The sequence below is a fragment of the Corvus hawaiiensis genome, chromosome 7 (assembly GCF_020740725.1).
Source record: "Corvus hawaiiensis isolate bCorHaw1 chromosome 7, bCorHaw1.pri.cur, whole genome shotgun sequence".
NCBI lineage: Eukaryota > Metazoa > Chordata > Aves > Passeriformes > Corvidae > Corvus > Corvus hawaiiensis.
This window is the reverse complement of record NC_063219.1, coordinates 39269932-39290481: the sequence shown is the minus strand read 5'-3', so window position 1 is coordinate 39290481 and position 20550 is coordinate 39269932. Positions and strand designations below refer to the sequence as shown.

Genomic DNA, 20550 nt, shown 5'->3' with positions numbered 1-20550 from the left:
AGTGCTGGAAGTGCAGAAATTCTCGGAAATTTCTGGATTCACTGAAAGAACATGGCCAACCCATGTAAAAAAAAGTATTTGTCCCACAGCTGCAAGGCTGGCAAGTGGTGCTGGGCACTGACCAAGGCAGCTTTGCAGGTAAGGAAAAGGAAACACTGGGTGTTTTTCTGTTAAATAAAACTGTATTTTGGTCAGGGACAGGACGAGTGAGGGTAAATACCCCATGTCTTGTCTCAGGCAGTAATGTAACTGTGCACAACCTAATTATTGCCTGGGATTTTCAAATCCCTGAGGATTTAAACTCAGTGGTGGGTTTGGACAGAGAAATTTGTCTTGGAGCAGAGAAGGCTCTGGGCAGACCTTAGAGCCCATTCTAGTGCAAAAAGTGCCCTTATGCAAACTCATACTCAGCTACTGGGGAGCAACTTCACCCACGTTATTCCCGAGTTTTCCCCAGAGCACCAAGTTTTAGTAGGGCAAAGTGAACAGAGTTTCTTCATAAACTGGAGCCAGGCTGGGAGAGCAGGGGATGTTCACCTGGAGAAGGCGCTGGGGAGACTTAGAGCCCCTTCCAGGACCTAAAGCGGCTCCAGGAGAGCTGGAGAGGGACTGTGAACAAGGGATGAAGGAACACGACAAGGTCGAACAGTTTTAATCTGAAGGGAGAGGGTGATTTAGAGACAGTATTGGAGAGAAATCCCTTGCTGTGAGGGCGGTGAGGCCCTGGCACGGCTGCCGGGAGAAGCTGCGAAGCGGAAGGTGCCCGTGGCAGGGGGGTGGGCGGGGATGGGCTTTAGGCTCCCTCATACCCAGAGCCCGCGGTGCCTCCGGGCTCTGCGGGGCCCGGGCGCGCTGAGGCGGTGCCGTGTAATGGCGGCCGCGGTGCCGCCCCCGCGCGTCAGCGCAGCGCGCCCGGCCCGGCCCGGCCCGTCCGTGAGGCGGCCGCGGGCGCCGCTCCCGCCGCCGCTCCCGCCGCCGCTGCTGCCGCCGGCGCTGCCGCCCCGGTGCCGCTCCTGACCCCCATCCCGAGCCCCATCCCGACCCCGCGGCGATGTCCGAGCGGCAGCGGCCCCGGCGCGGCCCCAGCCGGCACTCGGGGCGCTGCGCCGGGCCCTGAGCGCCCGCGGCCCCGCAGAGCCGCGGCCGGCGAGGCCCGGAGCGCCCGGCCGAGGATGGGGATCCTCTTCACCAGGATATGGAGGCTCTTCAACCACCAGGGTGAGGCCCGGGGGGCGATCCGGGAGGGACTCAGACCCGCTCCGGGGCGGCCGCACGGGCTCCTGGAAATCGGGGCTTTAACCTTTTTTTTCCCCCCCTTCTCTCAGTTATTGGAATGCTCATTTCCTGACAGCCGCCTGTTAAATTATTAACGTGTGCCACAAGAACGCGGCCGTGGCGCGGCGTGGCGGGTGGGTTCGTCTTGCGGTTCGTAGAGTGTGTATTTAAGTGTCAAACCTCGATATCTGGCTCGTTCATGGAGTAAATGTTATTTATAGCTTCAGTTGTGGCTGCCCCTGGATCCCTGGAAGTGTCCCAGGCCAGGTTGGACGGGGCTTGGAGCAGCCTGGGACTGTGGAAGGTGTTCCTGCCCATGGCAGGGGGGTGGCACTGGATGATCCTTAATTTCCTTTGCAACCCAAACCATTCCGGGATTCTGGGATTTTTTTCTCTTTACAGCAAGGTGTTCATGAGAGTTGTAACTTTAACTACAAAACACCTGCTGATGCTCTTTCCATGTTTTTAAAGTCCTTGGAATTTGATTTTGAGTGAACCTCAGTACTCTCACACCTGCTCATTGAATGTCCCAGTTATGTCCCCGTTAATGCTTAGTGCAAATACAACAAAATATTTTTGTCTTGTAGCATCCAGCCCCACCTCAGACCTTCTGTTCCAACTGATTTCCTAACATGTACTATGCTGGCAGCATCCCACCTGAAACAAAAGTTCCTAGTTATGTGGGGTCAGGTAAGCAGACACTTTTACAATATTGTGCAGTTATGCAAAGTTATTAAAGCTGGAATTTGTATTGGATGGCATGAAAGACAACTCTGCAAAACCACACAATATTGATAAAATCAAACCCAAGAAACCCCCCCTTACCTGACCCCTGTCCCTGCCCTCTCCTCTGGGATAGATCAACTTTGCTGGCAGGAATTGATCTCAGTGTCTGAAGCTTGGGCATGTTTATAATGGGTTTTTTTGCCCTTGAGGAACACAAGGAAGGAGGGGAGAAAACCCCTTCTCACCAAGCTTTTGCTTGACTGATCCTGCTTGGTTGTGCAAGTGGAAGTTGTGTAACAGAGCTGAGAGCTGGCTATGCTCACCCCAACTGGAAATCATAAATTTGGATGTGCTTGACACCACCAGCCGTAGAGTTCCCAGTTGCTTTTGTGATGCACAGGAGAGGAGGTGCTGAAGGGAAACAAGAATTGTTTGGGGCATCGAGCTCCAAAATGTCAGAGGAGGGTTGTGGAGCGCCTGGTGACTTGTCCAAGACCAAACTGGGTGAATGTGTCCTGTGAAATGTTGGAGAGTACATCTGTTCCCCAGGGGGAAAGGAGGGCACTGGGGGCACAGGGATCACACTGCAAACCAGCCTGGTTGGGGTTTTAACTGCTCTTTGCAAAGGCATCGAGGTCTTGCCTGGCTAAGGGGAAAGTGAACATTTACCTTGTGGAGTTGAGAGCTGTTGTGGTTGAGGGGATGGAGTTTGATACAGGCTGCAAAACCCTGCAGAAGCTTGGGAGAGGATCCCAGCATGACATTGGCAGTGAGAGATGGAAAACATCCTCCTGAAATCTCTCAGGAATGGCTCCTGTGGAGGGGGATAAATTGCCAGTCCCTCCCCTGCTCAGAGCAGCACCTGCCCACCCAAACTTTCTGGGCTGGCCCATGAGCAGACGTGGCCATGGCACCTGGCGCTGGGCACTGTTGGCTCAGGAAACCAGCGGCAGACGTGGCACTAAGCTTGATCCAGACCCAGCTGCTGTCACGACAGCAGAGTGAGCTGTGACTTACCAGTGCTGTTTTCATTGCAGAGCACAAAGTGATCATTGTGGGCCTGGACAATGCAGGGAAAACGACCATTCTGTACCAATTGTAAGTAGGACCTGCGGGGACGTTCGGGGCATTCCCAGGTGTGTTACGTGTCCCTGGGTGGTTTTACTCAGAGCTTTCCAGGTGGCAGCAGGTGGCTGGAGTTTGGAAAGGGCTGTGCTGTGCCTGGTGGATAAATGAGGTTTTGTTCAGCGGGTTTTGGATCACATCACCTGCTGTTACCACGCACTCCCAGCCTCCCTTGGTGTCACGGCCTCGGCTCGTTGCCAGCCCCATAAAATATGATTGTAGTGAGTGTTGGCCACGGGACACCGTTGCAAAACTGATCCACGCCACAGATTTAAACAGCAGACAAATCATTCTGTGAGTGGCAAAGCGCCTCTGCCTGCCATGCCTTGTGTCCCCAGTGCTGAGAGTAATTTGGTGTCATTTGTGAAACGGGATGAAGGAGGGAGGCTGGTCCCAGCATGAACCCAGGCCAACATCTCCATGCTGTCCTGCACCTTCTGCCTTCAACAGCAGCATTGATTTGTGTTTGCTTTGCGTTAACCTTGCTCCTGGTTTACATGGAGCTTGAGTGAGCTTCATATCTCAGTTCCTCAGCTGCAGTTTGATAAGAGGGTACCAATCTGTCCACAGGCTCAGAAGCTGCTGGGTGGCACAGGCAGCTCAAGGTCTGTTTGTGTTTGGGAAAGATTGGCCTTTTCCCACGTGCAGTGCCGTGGCACTGAGGAGTGTTCCTGAGTCAGAAATAATTCCTGTTAAATGCTGTGGCCATGCTGCTCCAATCCCACATTTAAAATTGGCTGTCTGGAAGTGGTTGGGGTTTGTCACATTCCAGCCTGCTTTGCCTTTCCAAAACATTTCCAGCTGCTCGTGCCCTGCCTTGCTGCGGGGAGAGTGAAAGGATGAAGCTGATGGTGATTTTTAGAGGGAGTGAGAGATGTTAAAAGCACAAACAGAACGAAGGGTATTTCTTAAGACTGAGAACTGCTGCAGGCAAGGGCTGTCCTTGGTGCTTTTTAATCCACTTCCTCCACGAATGTCTCGCAGTTCTTCCCCTTATTTCTGCCGTTTCAGTGTTTCATTTTCACTCTCATACAGATCTCTGTATGTCTCCTTTTTCTTTGTACCCCGTTTAACTCCACAGGACTTTCCCAGCTCTCTTCTTGTTCTCCTGCTTGACTCCTCCTCGACCCTACCCCGTCTTTGCATATCCCATTTTTCCTCTTCCAGGCACTTCCTTTTCTCCCATTCTCATACTCAGCTCTCCCTGCACTGGCCTGGGATTGCTTTTCAGAACACTGCACAATCCTTTTATCTCCTCTCTGTGTCCTCTTCAGGAAATATTCCAGCACCATTACGAGTCTCAAATTGCTGTCACTGTAACTAAAAGCTCTGCTGGAACTTCAAAAAAGTTCATACAAAATGAAAAACTGTATCAAGGTGATCAGAAGAAAAAATAATTAAGTTCTTTTGAACACAGTTGGTTTGCCTTGGAGCTACTGTTAATTTTTTTGCCTGTTACAGTAGAGTTTAAATAGTCTGAACTTCAGGAGAATCCAGAGCACACATGTGGTTGTTTGATGTGAAACTGGTAGTCTTAGAGACAAAGTCACACTCAGTATCTGTAAACAATCTGTTTGAAATACTTAATGGCTGCATTTGTCTGCAAAAAGTTGTGTATTGGTCTGTGCTGAGGGGAGGAGGTTGGACATAAAGCATTGTGAAGAAAATCTGGTTTTAGTGGCCTGCCCTGGAAGGAGAACAGCAGGGTGGAGTGGGTGAAGTGTTTCTAGTGGAGCTGGAGGATGAGTTGTTTTCCTGAAACTTCGGAAATCTTGTGGCTTAACCACATTCTTGATGCAAAACAGCAGCTCTGTCCCATGTGAGCCAAAATGGGCCTGGAGAGAGAAGAGCTGAGTGCTCCCAACAGCTTCTGAAGTGAGAATTCTCTCAGCTTCATGATTTAATTAATTATAACACAGTTTGTTCATGAGTGCTCTCTTAGCTCCATAATTTGATTATGATATAATTCACTGAGTCCTTCTTATTGCTGTTTTTATTTACGTTTCTGCACCTTCCACCATCAAACCTTGTCTCTGCTGCACAGGGAGCGTTTGCTGAGGCTCTCCCACTGGGAATACCCACCAGGTGTAGTCTCATGGGTCATTGTGGGTGACTGTCCCTGTCCCTGTTCCCTGTGCAGCTCCATGAACGAGGTGGTTCACACCTCTCCCACCATCGGGAGCAACGTGGAGGAGATCGTGGTGAACAACACGCGCTTCCTGATGTGGGACATCGGGGGCCAGGAGTCCCTGCGCTCCTCCTGGAACACCTACTACACCAACACCGAGGTGAGGTGCCTTGGAAAACTGCTGGGCAGGGATTTGGGGCTGGGCTTTGTGCCTCTGCTCATCTGGGAATTGCGGATCCCCCCTTGTTGTCTCCATGGTCGCTCTCTCCGCAGTGGGTCCTCCAAGACCTGTCTGACCCCTCAGGAGTAAGGACAGCCCCAAAGTTTTCATCCAAAACTTTGGCAGCTCTGTTTGACAAGCTCCAGTCATCACCAACTTAAACGCCCCCAAGAGTTTTCAGAACTCTTTAGAGGTGAAGTTGCAGCACAGACACAGACATATGTATATAAAAAAAAAAGTAAATTTTATCAAGCAATAGCTTGATAAAAATAATGCTTTAAATCAAGGTTTCCTGTGTCTTATCAAATACAGTTTAAATGCAATTATTTTATTTATATTATATAAATTGTATTTATGTTCTTTATGGGTAAATACAATTTGTGCAGTAATTACCTTTGTTCTCCAGTTCACCCCTACAAGGTGCTGGGATCCCTTAAAGGTCTTCTCCAGCCTAAATGAAGCTGGGAATGTGTTCTGGGAGTTTGGAGCTTCAGGGCTTTTTTAATCCCTTGCAAATACCTATTTGCATGTTATTTCTTGAACTAGACAAAGGCACTTTGCACTTTGTTTTTAGGGCTGCAACAAATTATTTGAGGAATCTGTGTGGTGCCTCAGTTATACCAAGCAAAGAACAAAACCAGATCTGGGATTACAGAGAATTTCTTTGCTTTCAATGTGAATTTTTCCCTGAAAAATGGAGAACAGAAAGTCAAGAGTTGAGTCAGAGCTGCCTTTGTACCCAAACCGCAACACAAGCTGCGAATAACCCCAGGCCTATGAGATGTCACGCTGGGGCTGGAGGGGGGGTTTGGGAGCAGGGATGGTGTTTGATAATCCAGCTGGATAATGGGGTGGGAGTGGGACCAGCAGGAGTTTCTCTGCCTAATAACTCTCCCTTTTTGCAGTTTGTGATAATTGTGGTGGACAGCACAGACAGAGAGAGAATTTCTGTGACTAAAGAAGAGCTGTATAAAATGTTAGCACATGAGGTGAGTACACCCTGTGTCTTTAATATTTATTGAATATTTGTTTTAATTATCTGGCTGATACATGCTAAGGGAGGCAGATTTACTCCCTGAACTACCTTGTCCCTGCTGCACTGTCTTCTGTGAAACTCCCAGTAAAGCTGTTGATTAATACTAAATTACAGAAGTAGCTTATCAGAGTGCTCCAGTGAAACAGCAGTTGGGACCTGTCAGTGACATCTGTGGGTTTTGTGCTTCAATCCATGTTAATATCTGAATTAGAGCCTTTAAAACCCCGTGGTTTCCTGCAATAGCTCATTAATTATTTTTGATATCTTTATGGTTGCCTGAGGTTTTGTGTTTTACAACCTCAATAATGTGTGTTGGAGCACCCAGCTCTAAAACTGAAGGAACTTCAGCCCATGGCTGGAGCAGCCACTGCTCTGTGGGTATTTGGAATTCCAGAGTTGAAATGGCTAAATTGTAAAGACCCCCTTTAAACCTGAGCCCTGGGTCAGGTCTAAACCTGAGCTGGGCTGATGTAAAAGCCAGGCAGCACCTGTGGCATGACCTGAATGCAAACTGGATCAGGGTGTGTGAGCTGACGCTGAGCTTCCAAATTTAAGTATCTGAATAAAAAAATGTGCATAAAAACGATGGCATTATAGCCCAAAATATTACAGCTATATTTAACCTATAGCCACAGTTTGGGAGACTGTAGGATGGGCAGAGCCTGCCTATGGATTTCCTTTGAGGAAAACCAAGGGCTTTGCATAGGATCTTTCAAGTTTTAATTCTTTTTCGTGGGTGTTTTTTTTTTTGCTTGTTTGTTTGTTTGGTTTGGGTTTTTTGTTTATTTGTTTGTTTTTTTTAATGTTTAACTTAAATTGTGTTTAATAAAGTAAATTCTTAAAGAGCAGGTCAGGCTGTGGAGTGTTAAATGTGGCATGGGGGGACTGGTGCTGCTGTCCAGGATTAGGATTTCAGAGCTGGACTCTTCAGGCTGTTGCAGCCACTGAACGAAACCTGCATCTTCTGTTTTGGAATCTCTAAAGGAAGACGAAGGTGTTAACGAGCTGATTTTGCCACAGGGAAGGTCTGGAATTGCAGGCAGAACGGAGCCGATTTGGGAGCCCCTTGCAGTGAATGTGCCCATTGTTGGCCGGCAGGATGTTCCCAGGCTCCCTCTCCAGACCTGGCTGTGACGTTGGGAGAGAGCAGCAATGAAAGTCAAATATTGATTTAAAATAGCTTTTCTTTGCTCCTTGAAAGTCTTTTCTTTCTCCTAACCGGTTCCATTGAGTTTCTGTTAAGGCAAAATTGAGTTGTCCAGCTCAGTTCCAGCTATTTTCTGGAGCAGTCGATTATTTGGGAATTAATTTTGCTGCTTGTAAACACAAATGTGCCTGATCAGGCAGTTCAGTGCCTGAGCTGGCTTGGCTTCCCGGAAACACCTTTTTGCTTTCTAAGGGAAAGGTTTTCAATAATATACCCCTGCCCTGATGTAATTCCAAGGAATTTGAGGTAAAATAAGCTTCTCCCTGGAGTCACTGTTCCCAAATTGTCAGTGCTGCTCAGGTACATGGGTACACAGGGCTCTGATCCTCGTGGAGCACAGCAAAACGTGGTCCTGGGTTTTTAACTTCTCATCCATGGCAAAAATTGGCCGTTTGGTGTGCTGGATCAGAGGATTTCCTGCAGTTCCTGTCAGCCTGCAGCACTTTGTTCTGGAGGATTGTTGGCTGGGGCTCTGGGTTCTCTGCTTTGGTATCCCATCGTTTGCCTCCAGGGGATGCTTTGTCATTATCTGCTCTTCTTTCTCCCTAGGACTTGAAAAAAGCAGGATTGCTGATCTTTGCTAACAAGCAGGATGTGAAGGAGTGCATGACCGTAGCTGAAATCTCCCAGTTCCTGAAGCTGACTTCGATTAAGGATCACCAGTGGCACATTCAGGCCTGCTGTGCTCTCACTGGAGAGGGGTAAGAGGGACTTGTGTCCACAGGAGGGGAATCTGGAATTACTCTGGGGGTTTTATTGTGATATTTGGGTTTAACACACATTCTTCCCCTGTTCATAATAGTGACAGAATCCCAGAAGGGTTTGGGTTGGAAAAGACCTTAAAATCATCCCATCCATGCCATGGCAGGGACACCTCCCGCTATCCCAGGTTGTTCCAAGCCCTGTCCAGCCTGGCCTTGGACACTTCCAGGGATCCAGGGGCAGCCACAGCTGCTCTGGGCATCCTGTGCCAGGGCCTCGCCACTTAAAAATCTTGACACTTACAAGATCTTTGGCCTCAGAACACACTGATTTAGGATCAGCATGATCTGAAACCCAACTTTTATGTCAAATCCACAGGGTCACCTCACAGAGATGAAACTTGGTATGATTTAGGCTTAATGAGGGTGGAGTGGGGGAAAACTGAAACCTGTTCTGGTTTATTAAGAATAATCCTAATTAGAGAGAACTTCATGTGTTGAAGAGCTGGGATTGAATTCTCTCACCACAGATGAGCTAGGGAGTGCCATGCAGGGAGTGAAGAGTTTCCAGAAACGATTTAGAGTTCTTGGGAAGAATTTCAATCGATGCTGTGAAGTTACCTTTGGAGTTACCCTGAGAAGTGCCTGCATTCCCTAAACATTCTCTCTTGTGTTCCCAGACTGTGCCAAGGCCTGGAGTGGATGATGTCCCGGCTGAAGATCAGATGATTTTTAATGACCTCTTTGCACAGACATTGCTTCAGCAGAGCTGTACCAGTGGCAGAATGGTGGGGTGGATGTATTTATACTGAACTGATTGCAACTGTATTTTCTACATAGCTGCACACACACACACACACACACACACGGACAGGAATTGGGAGCAGGCACGAGAGCAAAGGTGCACTTTGGGCTCCGGTTTGGTTCGGGTTCCTCGGAGGATGCGTTCAAAGCTGTGACCAATCTTTTTTTCAAGCTGCCCCTCGGAACAGTCCAGCCTTGGGCGTGGGGAGGATGAAGCACGAGGAAGGAGCTTTTAATTCAGAATTTTATTATCCCGTTGTAGCCCTCTCTAGTGGAAGTTGTTGGCTTCATTATTCCAGCGAGCGAATCACCGGCATAGGTATCGACTCTCCAGTATTTTCAAGGTTGCTGATGTTACAAATGCAAAACTCTTTTCCTGTATGTGTACTGTACATATTTGTGTATATTTATACCTCAGTCCTAGGTTAATTGCAATCTGCTCAGACCAGTGTAAAGCTGCATCAGTATGTTGGCAGTAGTACTGCTCTGTGACACGGCCATGTCCCCGTGTCACCAGTCCTGTCCCTCTGTGTCCATACAGCTGTAACGTCAATCACACATTGGGTCTCCAACACCTGATAAACAAACTCTCTCTTCAGCCCATTGCTTGTTTTTCCACATGATTTTTTCATTAGGGTGGAGGCTGGAATGGATTGGGGCACACGATTGAGCTTGGAATTCCAGTGTTGGCAAATGTTACAAATTTGCCAAACAGTTTCAAATGCAATGGATTTTCCTCTTTTTATTGTGGTCATCATTGAGTTAGGTGATGCTGCAGGTCCTGCCCTCTGCTCTCCTTCTCTGCTGTGCTGGTTGATTCAAGTCTGGCAGAAGTACCTTTAGCTGTCAAAAAGGGAAAAGTATCTTTTTTTTTCTTAACCAAAAAAGAGGCACAAAAGTATGAAAGTCCCACTGGAATCGGACAAGTCAGACTCTAATGAAGCGTTTTTCAGAGGAAAAACTCCCTTTGCTTCATAAAATGTGCAGATATTAAAATGTGCAGATATATCAATATGCAGTGGAGGGGGCTGGATGGGGACAAACCAGATGACACTACTTGAAAAGCTCCAAGTGACCCACACGAGTTCCAGGGCAGAACTTCTTGAAAGCAGAACTCCCTTGCATGGTCCCCAAGCAGTGTGAGAACACTAGGATCACCTTTCCCTGCTGCAGCACCTGCTGGGATGGCTGTCCCAGGCAGAAGGGGATGAGAATTCCCACTTCAGAGGATCCAGGCAGTTGGGATTGCAGTGGGATGGTTCGAAGTGTCAGGCTCTTCTGTAGGAGATGCATTGGGAGTTCAGCAAAATCAAACAAAACTGCTGAGAATGTTCTTCCCTTTCTCAGTCCCTGTGTCTGGTAAGGATGGAAAAAGCATTTAAAAGACATTTTAAAGCTTAGTTTGAACTTCCTGAGGTGCTTCTCTTTGGTTCTGGGATAATCTGGTCAGCTCCTGCCTTCCCACCCGCCTGCCTCCCTGGGAGGACAAGAATCCCGGGGAAAGGAGGGGAGGCAGTCTCAAAGTCTGTATTTAACAAAGGCAGGTAAAGAATTTAACTTTTTAATCTATTTTTGGTATCTCCAATGCTCCCTGGCTGGGGGATCTGCTGTCTTTGTTAAACATTAAGGTGTACATGCATTTATCTCTAGTGCATGCACATAGATCTTGGTATTTAACTGGTGTATTGCAAAATGTATCAATGTTTGAAGAATTAACAATTTAATGCAAAGACTCTCTCAGTTTCTCTGACAGTATCTACAAGCAACGAGCTCTGTGCACACTTGCATATGAAATGGAATTGTACATTTTCTAGTCTAAAAAAACAAAAAAAGAAAAAGCAGACTTGCTTCTAAACCCAAGTGTTTGGTTTTTGAGTCTTATGTCTTCCCTGGGCTGAATCCACACAGGCTGGGTGAGCTGGGGCTTGGTTGGTAAGAAAAGGAGTTGTTGCTGTTCATGGTGGAGCAGTGCTGGGATTTCTGCTGCTTGGCCATACATTTGTAGGAGTTCTCTGTCAGATGATGCAGGTGTGGTGGCTGCTGCACGTGTGGGCTGTGTTGCAAGCAGATACTCTGTGTTTACACATGAGTTGAGTTGGTTTTACTCTTTCCCTCCCCATGCCACTTCCCCTTGCCGTGGCCTCTGAGGTTCACCTTGTCTTGGTTTCCCCAGTGGCCACAGGGCCCAGCAGGGCCTGGGAGTGACTGCACACCTCAGGACTGGCTGTCAAACAGGATTTTCTGTACCCTGAGGGGTTTATAATGCAAAAATTCAATTGTTTTCTATATGTTGGTCAGTGAACAACCCAGTGTTAGCCTGACTGCAAACATGTCGTGGGTGACTGTGAGCTTTCTGTGTATTTTATGGTTTTGAGGGCAAGTGTAACCAGAATTCAGTGGTGGCTGATGTTTCCTGACACGTTGTGGTGTTGTCCAGGGCTTTTGGGTTTTAAATGCTGATTTTTGAGTCTGTGGGGATGGTGGGGTTTGTCAGCAGAGGTGACGATTCCAGACTCACCTGGAATAGTTGCTGTGATTGATTTCAGACTGATGGATTCCAGACTCTCACCTGGTCATGGTTGCTGTGATCAGTTCCAGACTCTCACCTGGTCATGGTTGCTGTGATGGTGCTTTGAAGGGCACGTGTGTGAACTTAGAAATGTTTTAAATTTAGTCACTGAGAAGAGCAGCCAAACTTTTGATCTCTGGACCCCTTTGTGTTTTGTGGAAGTGCTCCTTGTTGACAGCTTTTTTTCTTTTCCCTGTAGGGCAATTCCCATTTTTCTCCCAGCTCTGTCCATAGAAAAGCCAGGGAACTTTGCATCAGTGCTGCTTCCACTCGGGGATTGTTGGGCAGGGATTGTTTTACCCTGAGCCATGACCTTGGTGTGTGATGCTGTTGTTTCAGCCTCGGGGTTCTGCTGCCTTGGCTTCCAGCTGAAGCTCAAGGTTTGCCTTTGTTCTCCATGAAATTCATTCTTAGGAAAAGGGAGGGGCCTTCAAAATGGTTATTGAAGTTATGCTGCAAAATGGCATTTTAGTAGCAAAAAAAAAGGTCATATATCAATAATCTGATACTTCAAATGTTTCTTTTGGTTTAGCAGATCATCAGTTTGGTAGTTCATCTCTGGAATATGCTGCCTCTGGCATCTGGGAATGATACAGGTCTTTAATTGTGAGGAGAGGTGGGAAATAAACTTGGAGAATATGAACAGCTTCATTTTTTAATATTTTTTTCTTTTAGGGAGGCTGAGTGGCTGCGCTGCTGAGTGTGGTGTAGGTGTGAATGGTAAATGCACCTGACAGGCACCTTCCACATCTCTGCAGCTCAAGTGCCTAAAACTCATTCCATAATCAGCTTTATTTCCCATGCTACAATTCCCATTCCCTTAAAATAGAGATAGATATCTATAAAAGCCTCTCAGTGCGTGGAAATGAGTGGGTTTTCCCCTCCCTACACCCAGGTTTTAACAGGATTTGTGATAAATTTGTTACAGTTCTCCTACCCCTGCCATTCCAAGCACTTTTCCATTTATCAGGCACCACCCAGGTTGCTTTGGGACAGGAAATACTGAATTTGTCCTTGTGTCAGGGTGGTTGGCTGGGATTCCTGTCAAGGGACTGTGTTTAAATAACTCAGTTCAGGAATCCTTGGCCTTGGAAAGCTCCTGGTGGCAGCTGTTCCTTCCTCACTGGCTGGTGGAACATGAAGTTTGTCACTGTCAGACTAATTGGGTCTGAAAAGTTGTTTTCAGCTAATTGAGATGAATGTGCTGAGCAGCCTTGGAGTGCTGCATCCCTGGGCAGGAATGATCAGTGGCACCAAGAGTGGCACCGAGGAAGGAAAACGTCTTTGCACGCGTGTGGTAAGTCCAGATGTGACCTGGTTATAAATGCAGATGTGGCTTGACTATAATGTTGCAGTGAATACATTAAATGGCCCAAAATGATGCATTATAGGGGGATGATGCTGTATCTCTTCACTTCATATGTGAGAATCATGAGCAGGAATTCTCTCCTTGCCTTAAGAGGGCCTTACCAGTGAATTTTTATATTGTAGCTTTATCCACAGTGGAGTCACTTTACCTCCCTGAACCTTTTAAGGCAGATTTTGGGTGAGTAAGGACAGAGCCGGGTGGGGTTTTTAAGCTTTTCCTATTTGTAAATGTACAAAACTCGGCTGAGACTGGATGAAGCCAGAAAATGCTGCTTTACCTGGAAGGCTGGGAATCTTCCCTTGGACATGTTGAGCTCAGTGTTCTCCTTGTCTAAATACTTCCTGCAGGGAACACCGGGGAGGGACCAAGAAAAGCTGGATTCTGTGGAGAGGTTAAAAATTAACAAAACCAGCTCAGCCTGGGGTGGGGGCCGAGCGCCTGTGTGGGTAACGAGGTGCGGGGCTGGAGTGTGTGACAGAGGAACGGGAGCAGCCCCAGTGTCGCTGTGTCCGCCTCGCGTGGCCGGGGATGTTTCAGCGCCCTCAGCTCCCGGAGCGGCCGCAGCGCTCGGCCTGGAGGAGCCGCTCCGAGCCGGGCTCGGCTCTCCGGAGCTGCCGCGGCATCGACCGCGCTGGCCTCAGAGCCTGCCAAGGCCTGGCTGTCCATTCCAGCCTCCAGCACCACCTGCAATTCCTTGGGTACAAACTGAGATGGCTCTGCCGAGGCTGTAGCGTTGCCTGTCTGTTGTTTACAAAGGGGAGGAACATCCGCGTGCGTCCGCAGCAATCCCTGGAGCGGGGTCCGGTTTCCTCTGATCGCTTGGACTTTGTACTTCTCTCTCTACAGACTTTGTCATCTTCCTTTCAAAGAAATGCAGCCAGGACGTGGCTAATGCTGAGGCTGCAATAAAATTTCATTCCAGAGTGTTATAAAATTATGGCTTCCAATTAATGCCAGGCCTTGGGAGGGCTGGCAGCTCCCAGCTGGAGCACTCCTGTGTCTGCGCTCAGGCATGGGTATTAAAGTCATTTAGCCACAACATTTTATAGAGCTATTTATTATAAGATAGGAAAACCGGGACTCTATTAGGCAACTTTTTTTTCCTAAAATTGGATCAGAGCATTCCTTGAATTGTTTCGCCTTTGCTACTTTTTGTCTTTTAAACTCTGGTTTTCATGCAGCTGAAGGGAACTCATTCCGTTCTCTTAATTCTTGTTGAAGTGGAACAAACACAAATTTGAGCTGGAATGGGGCTGGGGAGCTCTGTATCATATTTATGCATTTATAGATTGTGTCAGAATTGATAATTCTTTAAAACCTACCAGTATTTATGATTTTTAGTTGAAAGCACTTGTCAAGATGTGCCTGTTTGCATTAAACTTTGTGTCTGAGTTGCAGTGAAAGGTTTCTAGCAAATACGTGATTTCTGACCTGGTTTTTGGGGCTGTTTAGGTGTTTTGGGGGTGAAATGTGCTGTTCTGCCCAGCCTGTGATGGGGGTTTGCTTGGGGAGGTTTGGGTGGGGCAAGTTTGGTGATAAGTCTGCACTGGTTGGTGTCAAGAATGGGAATTAAAATGACAGTGAAATGTTCTTTTCCTGTAGGAAATGCTGATCTCCAGGGACGTGCCCCTCTTCCATACCCACGTATCACACACAGGTACCTGGGAGTGCTGGGGGGCTACAGGAAACTTCTTATAAAGCAAAAGAGATGGAGCCAAAGCTGGGTTAGGAGATGAAATTCTCAGTTTTGTATTCATGGACTGGATGTGGCATTCAGTGCTCTGGTCTGCGTGCCAAAGGGGGGTAAGGCACAGGTTGGGCTCTGTGACCTTGGAGGGCTTTTCCAACCTGGGTGATCCCAGGGTTGTGTAAAGGGCTGTTCTGCTCAGCGCTGCAGCCCCACCAGCCCTGGGCCTGGGTGGGAATCTGGGGCTCCTTGGGTCCCTTCCAGCTGCAGTAGCTGTATCTGTGGGGTGATCCCATGGAATAACCTCCCTGTTAATTAACGCACAGGCGGATGGAGTTCTCGGAGTTCTGAGGAATAAGGAATTGCAGCAAACCCCCTGTTAGGATGGTGTAGCAGATGCCAAAATGCCTTTCCACATTCCTTATCCTTCCACCTCCTCTTCTAGCTGTGCTGGCTGGAGCTGTTTCCTTTGGGATACGCTTTTCCCAGCGGGGTGGGCTTTGGCTCCAGTTGCTCCCTGGTGTTGCTGCTGTGGTTGCCCCTGGATCCCTGGAAGTGTCCCAGGCCAGGCTGGACAGGGCTTGGAGCAGCCTGGGACAGTGAAAAGTGTCCCTGCCCATGGCAGGGGGTTGGAATTAAATAATCTTTAAGGTTCCTTCCAACCCAGACCAGTCTGGGATTCCCTGATTCTCCTGGGATGTATTTGTGGCAGGTGAAGGAATGCTGAGCTGCCTTAAAGCCAGGTCTTTTCCTACCTTTTCCTCTTAACTCAGTTATTCCTTGACTTTGATATAACTGCTGAAAACTGCTTTTAGTTTTCCTTGGAATCCAGTTAAATATAAGGTGATTAAAAAAAGAAGCCACCATTATCACACATTATTATTTAGCCCAGGGTTCCTCTGAACTGTGCATTCCTTAGGCCTTTACACCTGGTGTCTGGAACTGTAAATAAGCTTTTTAACAGAAAATGTTACTTTTGGGCTCTTTTTCTCGAGTGTATAAAAGTTAAGACTGCTGAGTTCTCCATCATTGGTTTTTTTAATTAATACATTTTAAATTAATTAAATAATTAATACTTCCTTGATGCTATTACCACTTGTTAAATTACAGGTTGTGTCACTACTCTCTTGTTGCACAGTCTGCATTGAGTTATTCTGAATATGTTTTTATTATCATATGGGGATGAAATAGGTGCAAAGCTACAGAATAGTCAACAATATTGACAATAAACAGAGTTAATTCTTGTCAATAATTTTTCAGTTCTGACTTGGTTTTTGCCTTCATTCTTCAGAACTGGAAGGCTTTTTTCTTCTTCAAATATATATTTGTGTGTATATATCTATGTAGGCAATTCGTGGGGTCATGTAAAGAGATGCAGATTTCTTTAGGAACAATGAAAATTGTCTAAATTTTTGTACAGAAATAAAGATTTAGTGTAAATGTTGAAGAGTTCTGAGGAAGAGCCTTGTGCTGTGGGATCCTCAGATGTTGTGTTCTTACCTGTGTGTTTGGCTTTAAAACCTGAGTTATGGGGTGGAAATCAGAGCTGTGTAAGCAACAAATAAACCAAACTGTCTGTATGGAGTTGGCCAGGGAATTTCTTGGAGAGCCAGCGTGCCTGGGATGCCAAAGGTGCTGCAGTGAACTGGTGAATGGAGGAAAGTCCTGAACTTTGCTTGATGTGCAAATCTTCCTGAGAAATCCCAATGTCTGAATTGTCCTGCAGGGATGGGGACTCCACCACTGCCCTGGGCAGCTGGGCCAGGGCTGGACCACCCTGTCCATGAAGAAATTTTCCCAAATATCTGATTTAACCCTCCCCTGGCACAGCTTGGGGCTGTTTCCTCCCACACTCTCCCTTGTTCCCTGGGAGCAGATCCTGAGCCCCACCTGGCTCCAAACTCCTTTCAGGTAAGCTGTAGATAAGAATAAGATCTCCCCTGAGCTTCCTTTTCTCCAGGATAAAATCCTAGAGTGCTGACAGAGTTCTCCATCAGTGTGGGCTATTCCTTAGGGAGAATAGAAACAGGGAGGAACAGGGTCCTCTTTGTCATCCTGTGGACAAGGGCAGCCTGCATCCAGGCACAACAATTTTTCCACCACGTGCTGAGACCATTAATTCCTGGTGTTTTTAAGAGAACGTTGGGATAATGCAAAAATTGTGCATATTGATAAGTTAGGTCTCTTTTAACTGAGGTGAGGTGGGAAAATCCCATTCTTGCAGGATTTTCCTGCCAGGAGCAGCAGCAACCACAGTTCCATGCTGAGCCCAGTGAAGGAATGTGACAGGGTGGCTGCAGCAGGGAGAGGGGGAAGGTGTTGGAGGGTATCTGGGCTTCAGCTAATTTGAGATTTACAATGAAACCTTATTTCTGCTTTTTGGAAAGCAAGAGGTCCCTCAGGATTTTGACCATTGGGGTTTTCTCCCCTTTCTTCCTCACAGCCCTGTGGAAGAGAGAGCCCAGCTCTGAGGCTGAGTCACTTTGCCAGAAGGTGTCTCTGCCTGGCAGTGACATGGAATCTGTGATGTGGCAGCGATTTAGGGAGGCAAAGTGTATTGTTGCTTTATTTCCTGGTGGTGGGCACAGCTTTGCTGAGGGCACTGTGGTCCCTTCCCACACCATGGCAGATGGCAGGGCCGATATTCCTGGGATACGGCACAGTCGGACCCATCTGCATCCCAAACAAGCGATGGCGAGACTGGAGCTGCTCCAGGAAGGTTATAATTATCTCCACTTCCCTGCCAGTCCAACCTGGATCCAAAGCTGGAATTACTATCTGTTTCTGGGCACAGAGAGTGGCTGGAGACTCGGTGTTCCCATCCTGCCAGCACTTCCCAAAGATGCTGGGAAGGATTCTTGAAGTATCCTGTGCAGGGCCAGGAGTTGGATTTGGTGATCCCTGTCAGTCCCTTCCAGAGCAGGATTTGAAGCTCTATTAATCTGTGATTTCTTGCTCCAGTTCCCCCTCAGGCTGCTCCCTTCCAGGGAGGCCAGATGGGGGCAGGATCCTCCTTTTTATTAGCAAATACTTCAAATGAAAAAGTTTTATTTAAGGGAGTTTTGCTATATCCAAGGGAATGAAATTCTTTCAGCCTGTGTAGCCACCAAAAGAAATCCCCTGCCCCCCTCCTTTGCTGTAGTACCACAATCACTTGTGTGGGGCTTGGGGAAGTAGTTGTCATAGAACTGCTGGTTAACAAGGTAAACAAGAGAAAACTCTGTATGTGGAGCAAGGAATCACAGAATCATTAGGGTTGGAAAAACCCTGTAAGATCATTGAGTCCAACTGTTCTCCAGCACTGCCAAGGCCACCACTGACCCATGTGCCCACCTGCCACATCCACAGGGCTTTTAAAGCCTTCTGGGGCCAGGGACTCCACCACTGCCTGGGCTGGACAGCCCTTTCCATGAAGAAATTTTCCCCAGTATCCAGCCTGACCCTCCCCTGGCACAGCTTGAGGCTGTTTTCTCATCTTGTTCCTCCCCTGCTGTGGGGTTTTCCCTGTCCATCTCTCCCGTGGCAGTTGTGTTTTTGCAGACCATCATCCTTCCTCTAAACCATCAGCTGAGTGTGCTGCTAAACCTCACTCACCTCTGAGCCCGAATAAACGTGATGGAGTAATTTAATGATCTGTTTCACAGACCAGTAACCCCCTAAAGTTAGTGGTTATCTCTTATCTCTTAGCTTTTATCACAGGCACAGCAATTCCGTGCTGTTTCACTGGGCTCCTGCCATGCCTAGGACAGTCTATCTTTAGTCTTGCCTTACTCTATCCTGTTTCTGCTTTTTAAAAATTCCTCCTTCAGTAACTTTGCCGTTGCTGTGTTTTCTGGTATTTCTCCACGGTGGAGGGATGGGTTGTTTTTACACAGAAGGTTTTGCTGGCTTTCAACAGCAGGGAACTTGTGTCATTGTAGGAACAACTTCTTTCAAACTTGAAAATTATTTACTTGATTTGCAGTGTCACAGCCAAAAAAATTAAATACACAAAAATATTTGTCCCATGTTTGTTGCTCAGAAATCTGTGGATTAACAACACTTCTGCAAGAGTTAGATGGGGTTTTTAATCTTTACTGTGCTTTTCAGCCAAGATATTCTTCTCCAGCACTGAAAAGGTTCAATGTGGTGTAACCTGTGTTAGATCAACACTGAATTTTCAGGTTGTGAAGGGAATTATTGCATTAAACCCTCCCATCCTTCAGCAGCCCTAATGAGCAGACACCAAGGATGTGCTCCAGATCTGTCACAAGATGCTGCCACATGGAGGTGAGTTGTCTCCTTCCCTGGAAACCAGTGTGTCCATGAGCATCTCACTGCTGGCATCCGTGGGGTGATGGACTTGCTGAAGGCTGCAGTGCTCGGGGCATCTCTGCCACAGCCAGAGGAACTGTGCAGCTGCTTCTGTCCCTCCACCATCATTATCTCGCTTTATAAAAAGCCCCATGAAGTCATCAGGAGTTCATCCTCCTGTGGAATGGTTCTCAAAGAAATGAGCTGAAAGTCTGCCAGGCTCTTGGAAATTAATACTGTTTAATGAAGAAAGTTTTCTTCCCTCTTGATCCCTTATTGCAGAGAAAAAGTACATTAAGAAGCCTGGATTCTTGTGGACAGATGAAGGAGACAAAGGTGGAAAGATCTGTGTGTGGGACTGGGTGAGGCTGTGCACAGAGGTGTGTGGGACTGAGGAGGGACTGGGGGGCACCTCCAGCCTTTCTGGTGTGAAGGTGAGGGCAGGACCACGGCTTTCCTTAGCAAAGGTCTAGAGATAAGCACAGACTTGTGGAATCCCAGAATGGTTTGGGTTGGAAGGGGCCTAAAGATAATCAGGCTGCTCCAGCCCCAGCCAGCTTCACCTTGGACACTTCCAGGGATCCAGGGGCAGCCCCAGCTGCTCTGGGCACCCTGTGCCAGGGCCTGCCCACCCTCCCAGCCAGGAATTCCTTCCCAATATCCCATCCAGCCCTGCCCTCTGGCAGTGGGGAGCCATTCCCTGTGTCCTGTCCCTCCATGCCTTGTCCCCAGTCCCTCTCCAGCTCTCCTGGAGCCCCTCTAGGCCCTGGAAGGGGCTCTGAGGTCTCCCTGCAGCTTCTCTTCTCCAGGCTGGACACCCCCAGCTCTCCCAGCCCAGCTCCAGCTTTCCCTGGTGTGAGTTATTCAGGTAAGATCCCCATTCATGTCACTGGTGGAGCATCAGTGGGATCCGTTCAGTTTGCAGGAGTTTCTGCTGGCTCAGGAGCTCCTGCAGGTTACCCCACTGAGGATGTCTCCTAGGAGAGTATGGCCCAGTGCTAAGTCAGTTAGGGCAAGTAATTTGTGATGTTATCATTCCTTATTGTGATTAAATGCCCCTTTATTGATGCAGTAATGAAGCAGGTTTTATTGTCTGGAGCTGCTGCAGAGCAGTGGGAGCCCAGCAGATTCCTTGTGGCTGCTCAGGGCTGTTAATAATAGCGCAGAGAAGAATTACTCCTGGTGGCTGTTGTGCTGGTGACCTAAGTGCTGTGTTAGTGACCTTTCACAGAGCATTCTGCCCCTGGGAACTGCTGCTGCAGAGTATTCCTGGCCATGGCCAGCGAGCAGTCTTAATATTTTATGGACTGCTGCAGGTTTTATTTCAGGATATGAGATACCACTCCAGCAATGCCAGTCAGGAATGTGAAGCACGTTGCCTTTTCTCCTCTCATTCTATAGTCAGAGGTG

General features: G+C 47.8%; 1 protein-coding gene across 2 annotated transcripts; it reads left to right on the top strand.

Moving 5' to 3' along the window:
- Window positions 1-976: 976 nt before the first annotated feature.
- Window positions 977-12434, top strand: ARL5A (ADP ribosylation factor like GTPase 5A). Of its 2 annotated transcripts, none has more exons than XM_048309408.1 (6): window positions 977-1218; window positions 3039-3099; window positions 5267-5414; window positions 6380-6463; window positions 8267-8418; window positions 9099-12434. In XM_048309408.1, the coding sequence occupies exons 1-6, from the start codon at window positions 1173-1175 to the stop codon at window positions 9145-9147; spliced, it is 540 nt and encodes a 179-aa protein (XP_048165365.1). In that variant the 5' UTR covers window positions 977-1172; the 3' UTR covers window positions 9148-12434. The 2 variants fall into 2 exon arrangements, with proteins under 2 accessions (XP_048165365.1, XP_048165364.1); XM_048309407.1 differs by lacking the exon at window positions 977-1218 and adding an exon at window positions 1873-1965.
- Window positions 12435-20550: the final 8116 nt, after the last annotated feature.

What these genes read in the sequence shown, in the direction of transcription:
- ARL5A (XM_048309407.1), top strand. Translation starts at nt 1,908, where the DNA reads ATGTACTATGCTGGCAGCATCCCACCTGAAACAAAAGTTCCTAGTTAT. An exon ending in TCCTAGTTATGTGGGGTCAG is followed by an intron (nt 1,966 to 3,038) that starts GTAAGCAGACAC and finishes TTTTCATTGCAG; the next exon opens with AGCACAAAGTGATCATTGTG. An exon ending in ATAAAATGTTAGCACATGAG is followed by an intron (nt 6,464 to 8,266) that starts GTGAGTACACCC and finishes CTTTCTCCCTAG; the next exon opens with GACTTGAAAAAAGCAGGATT.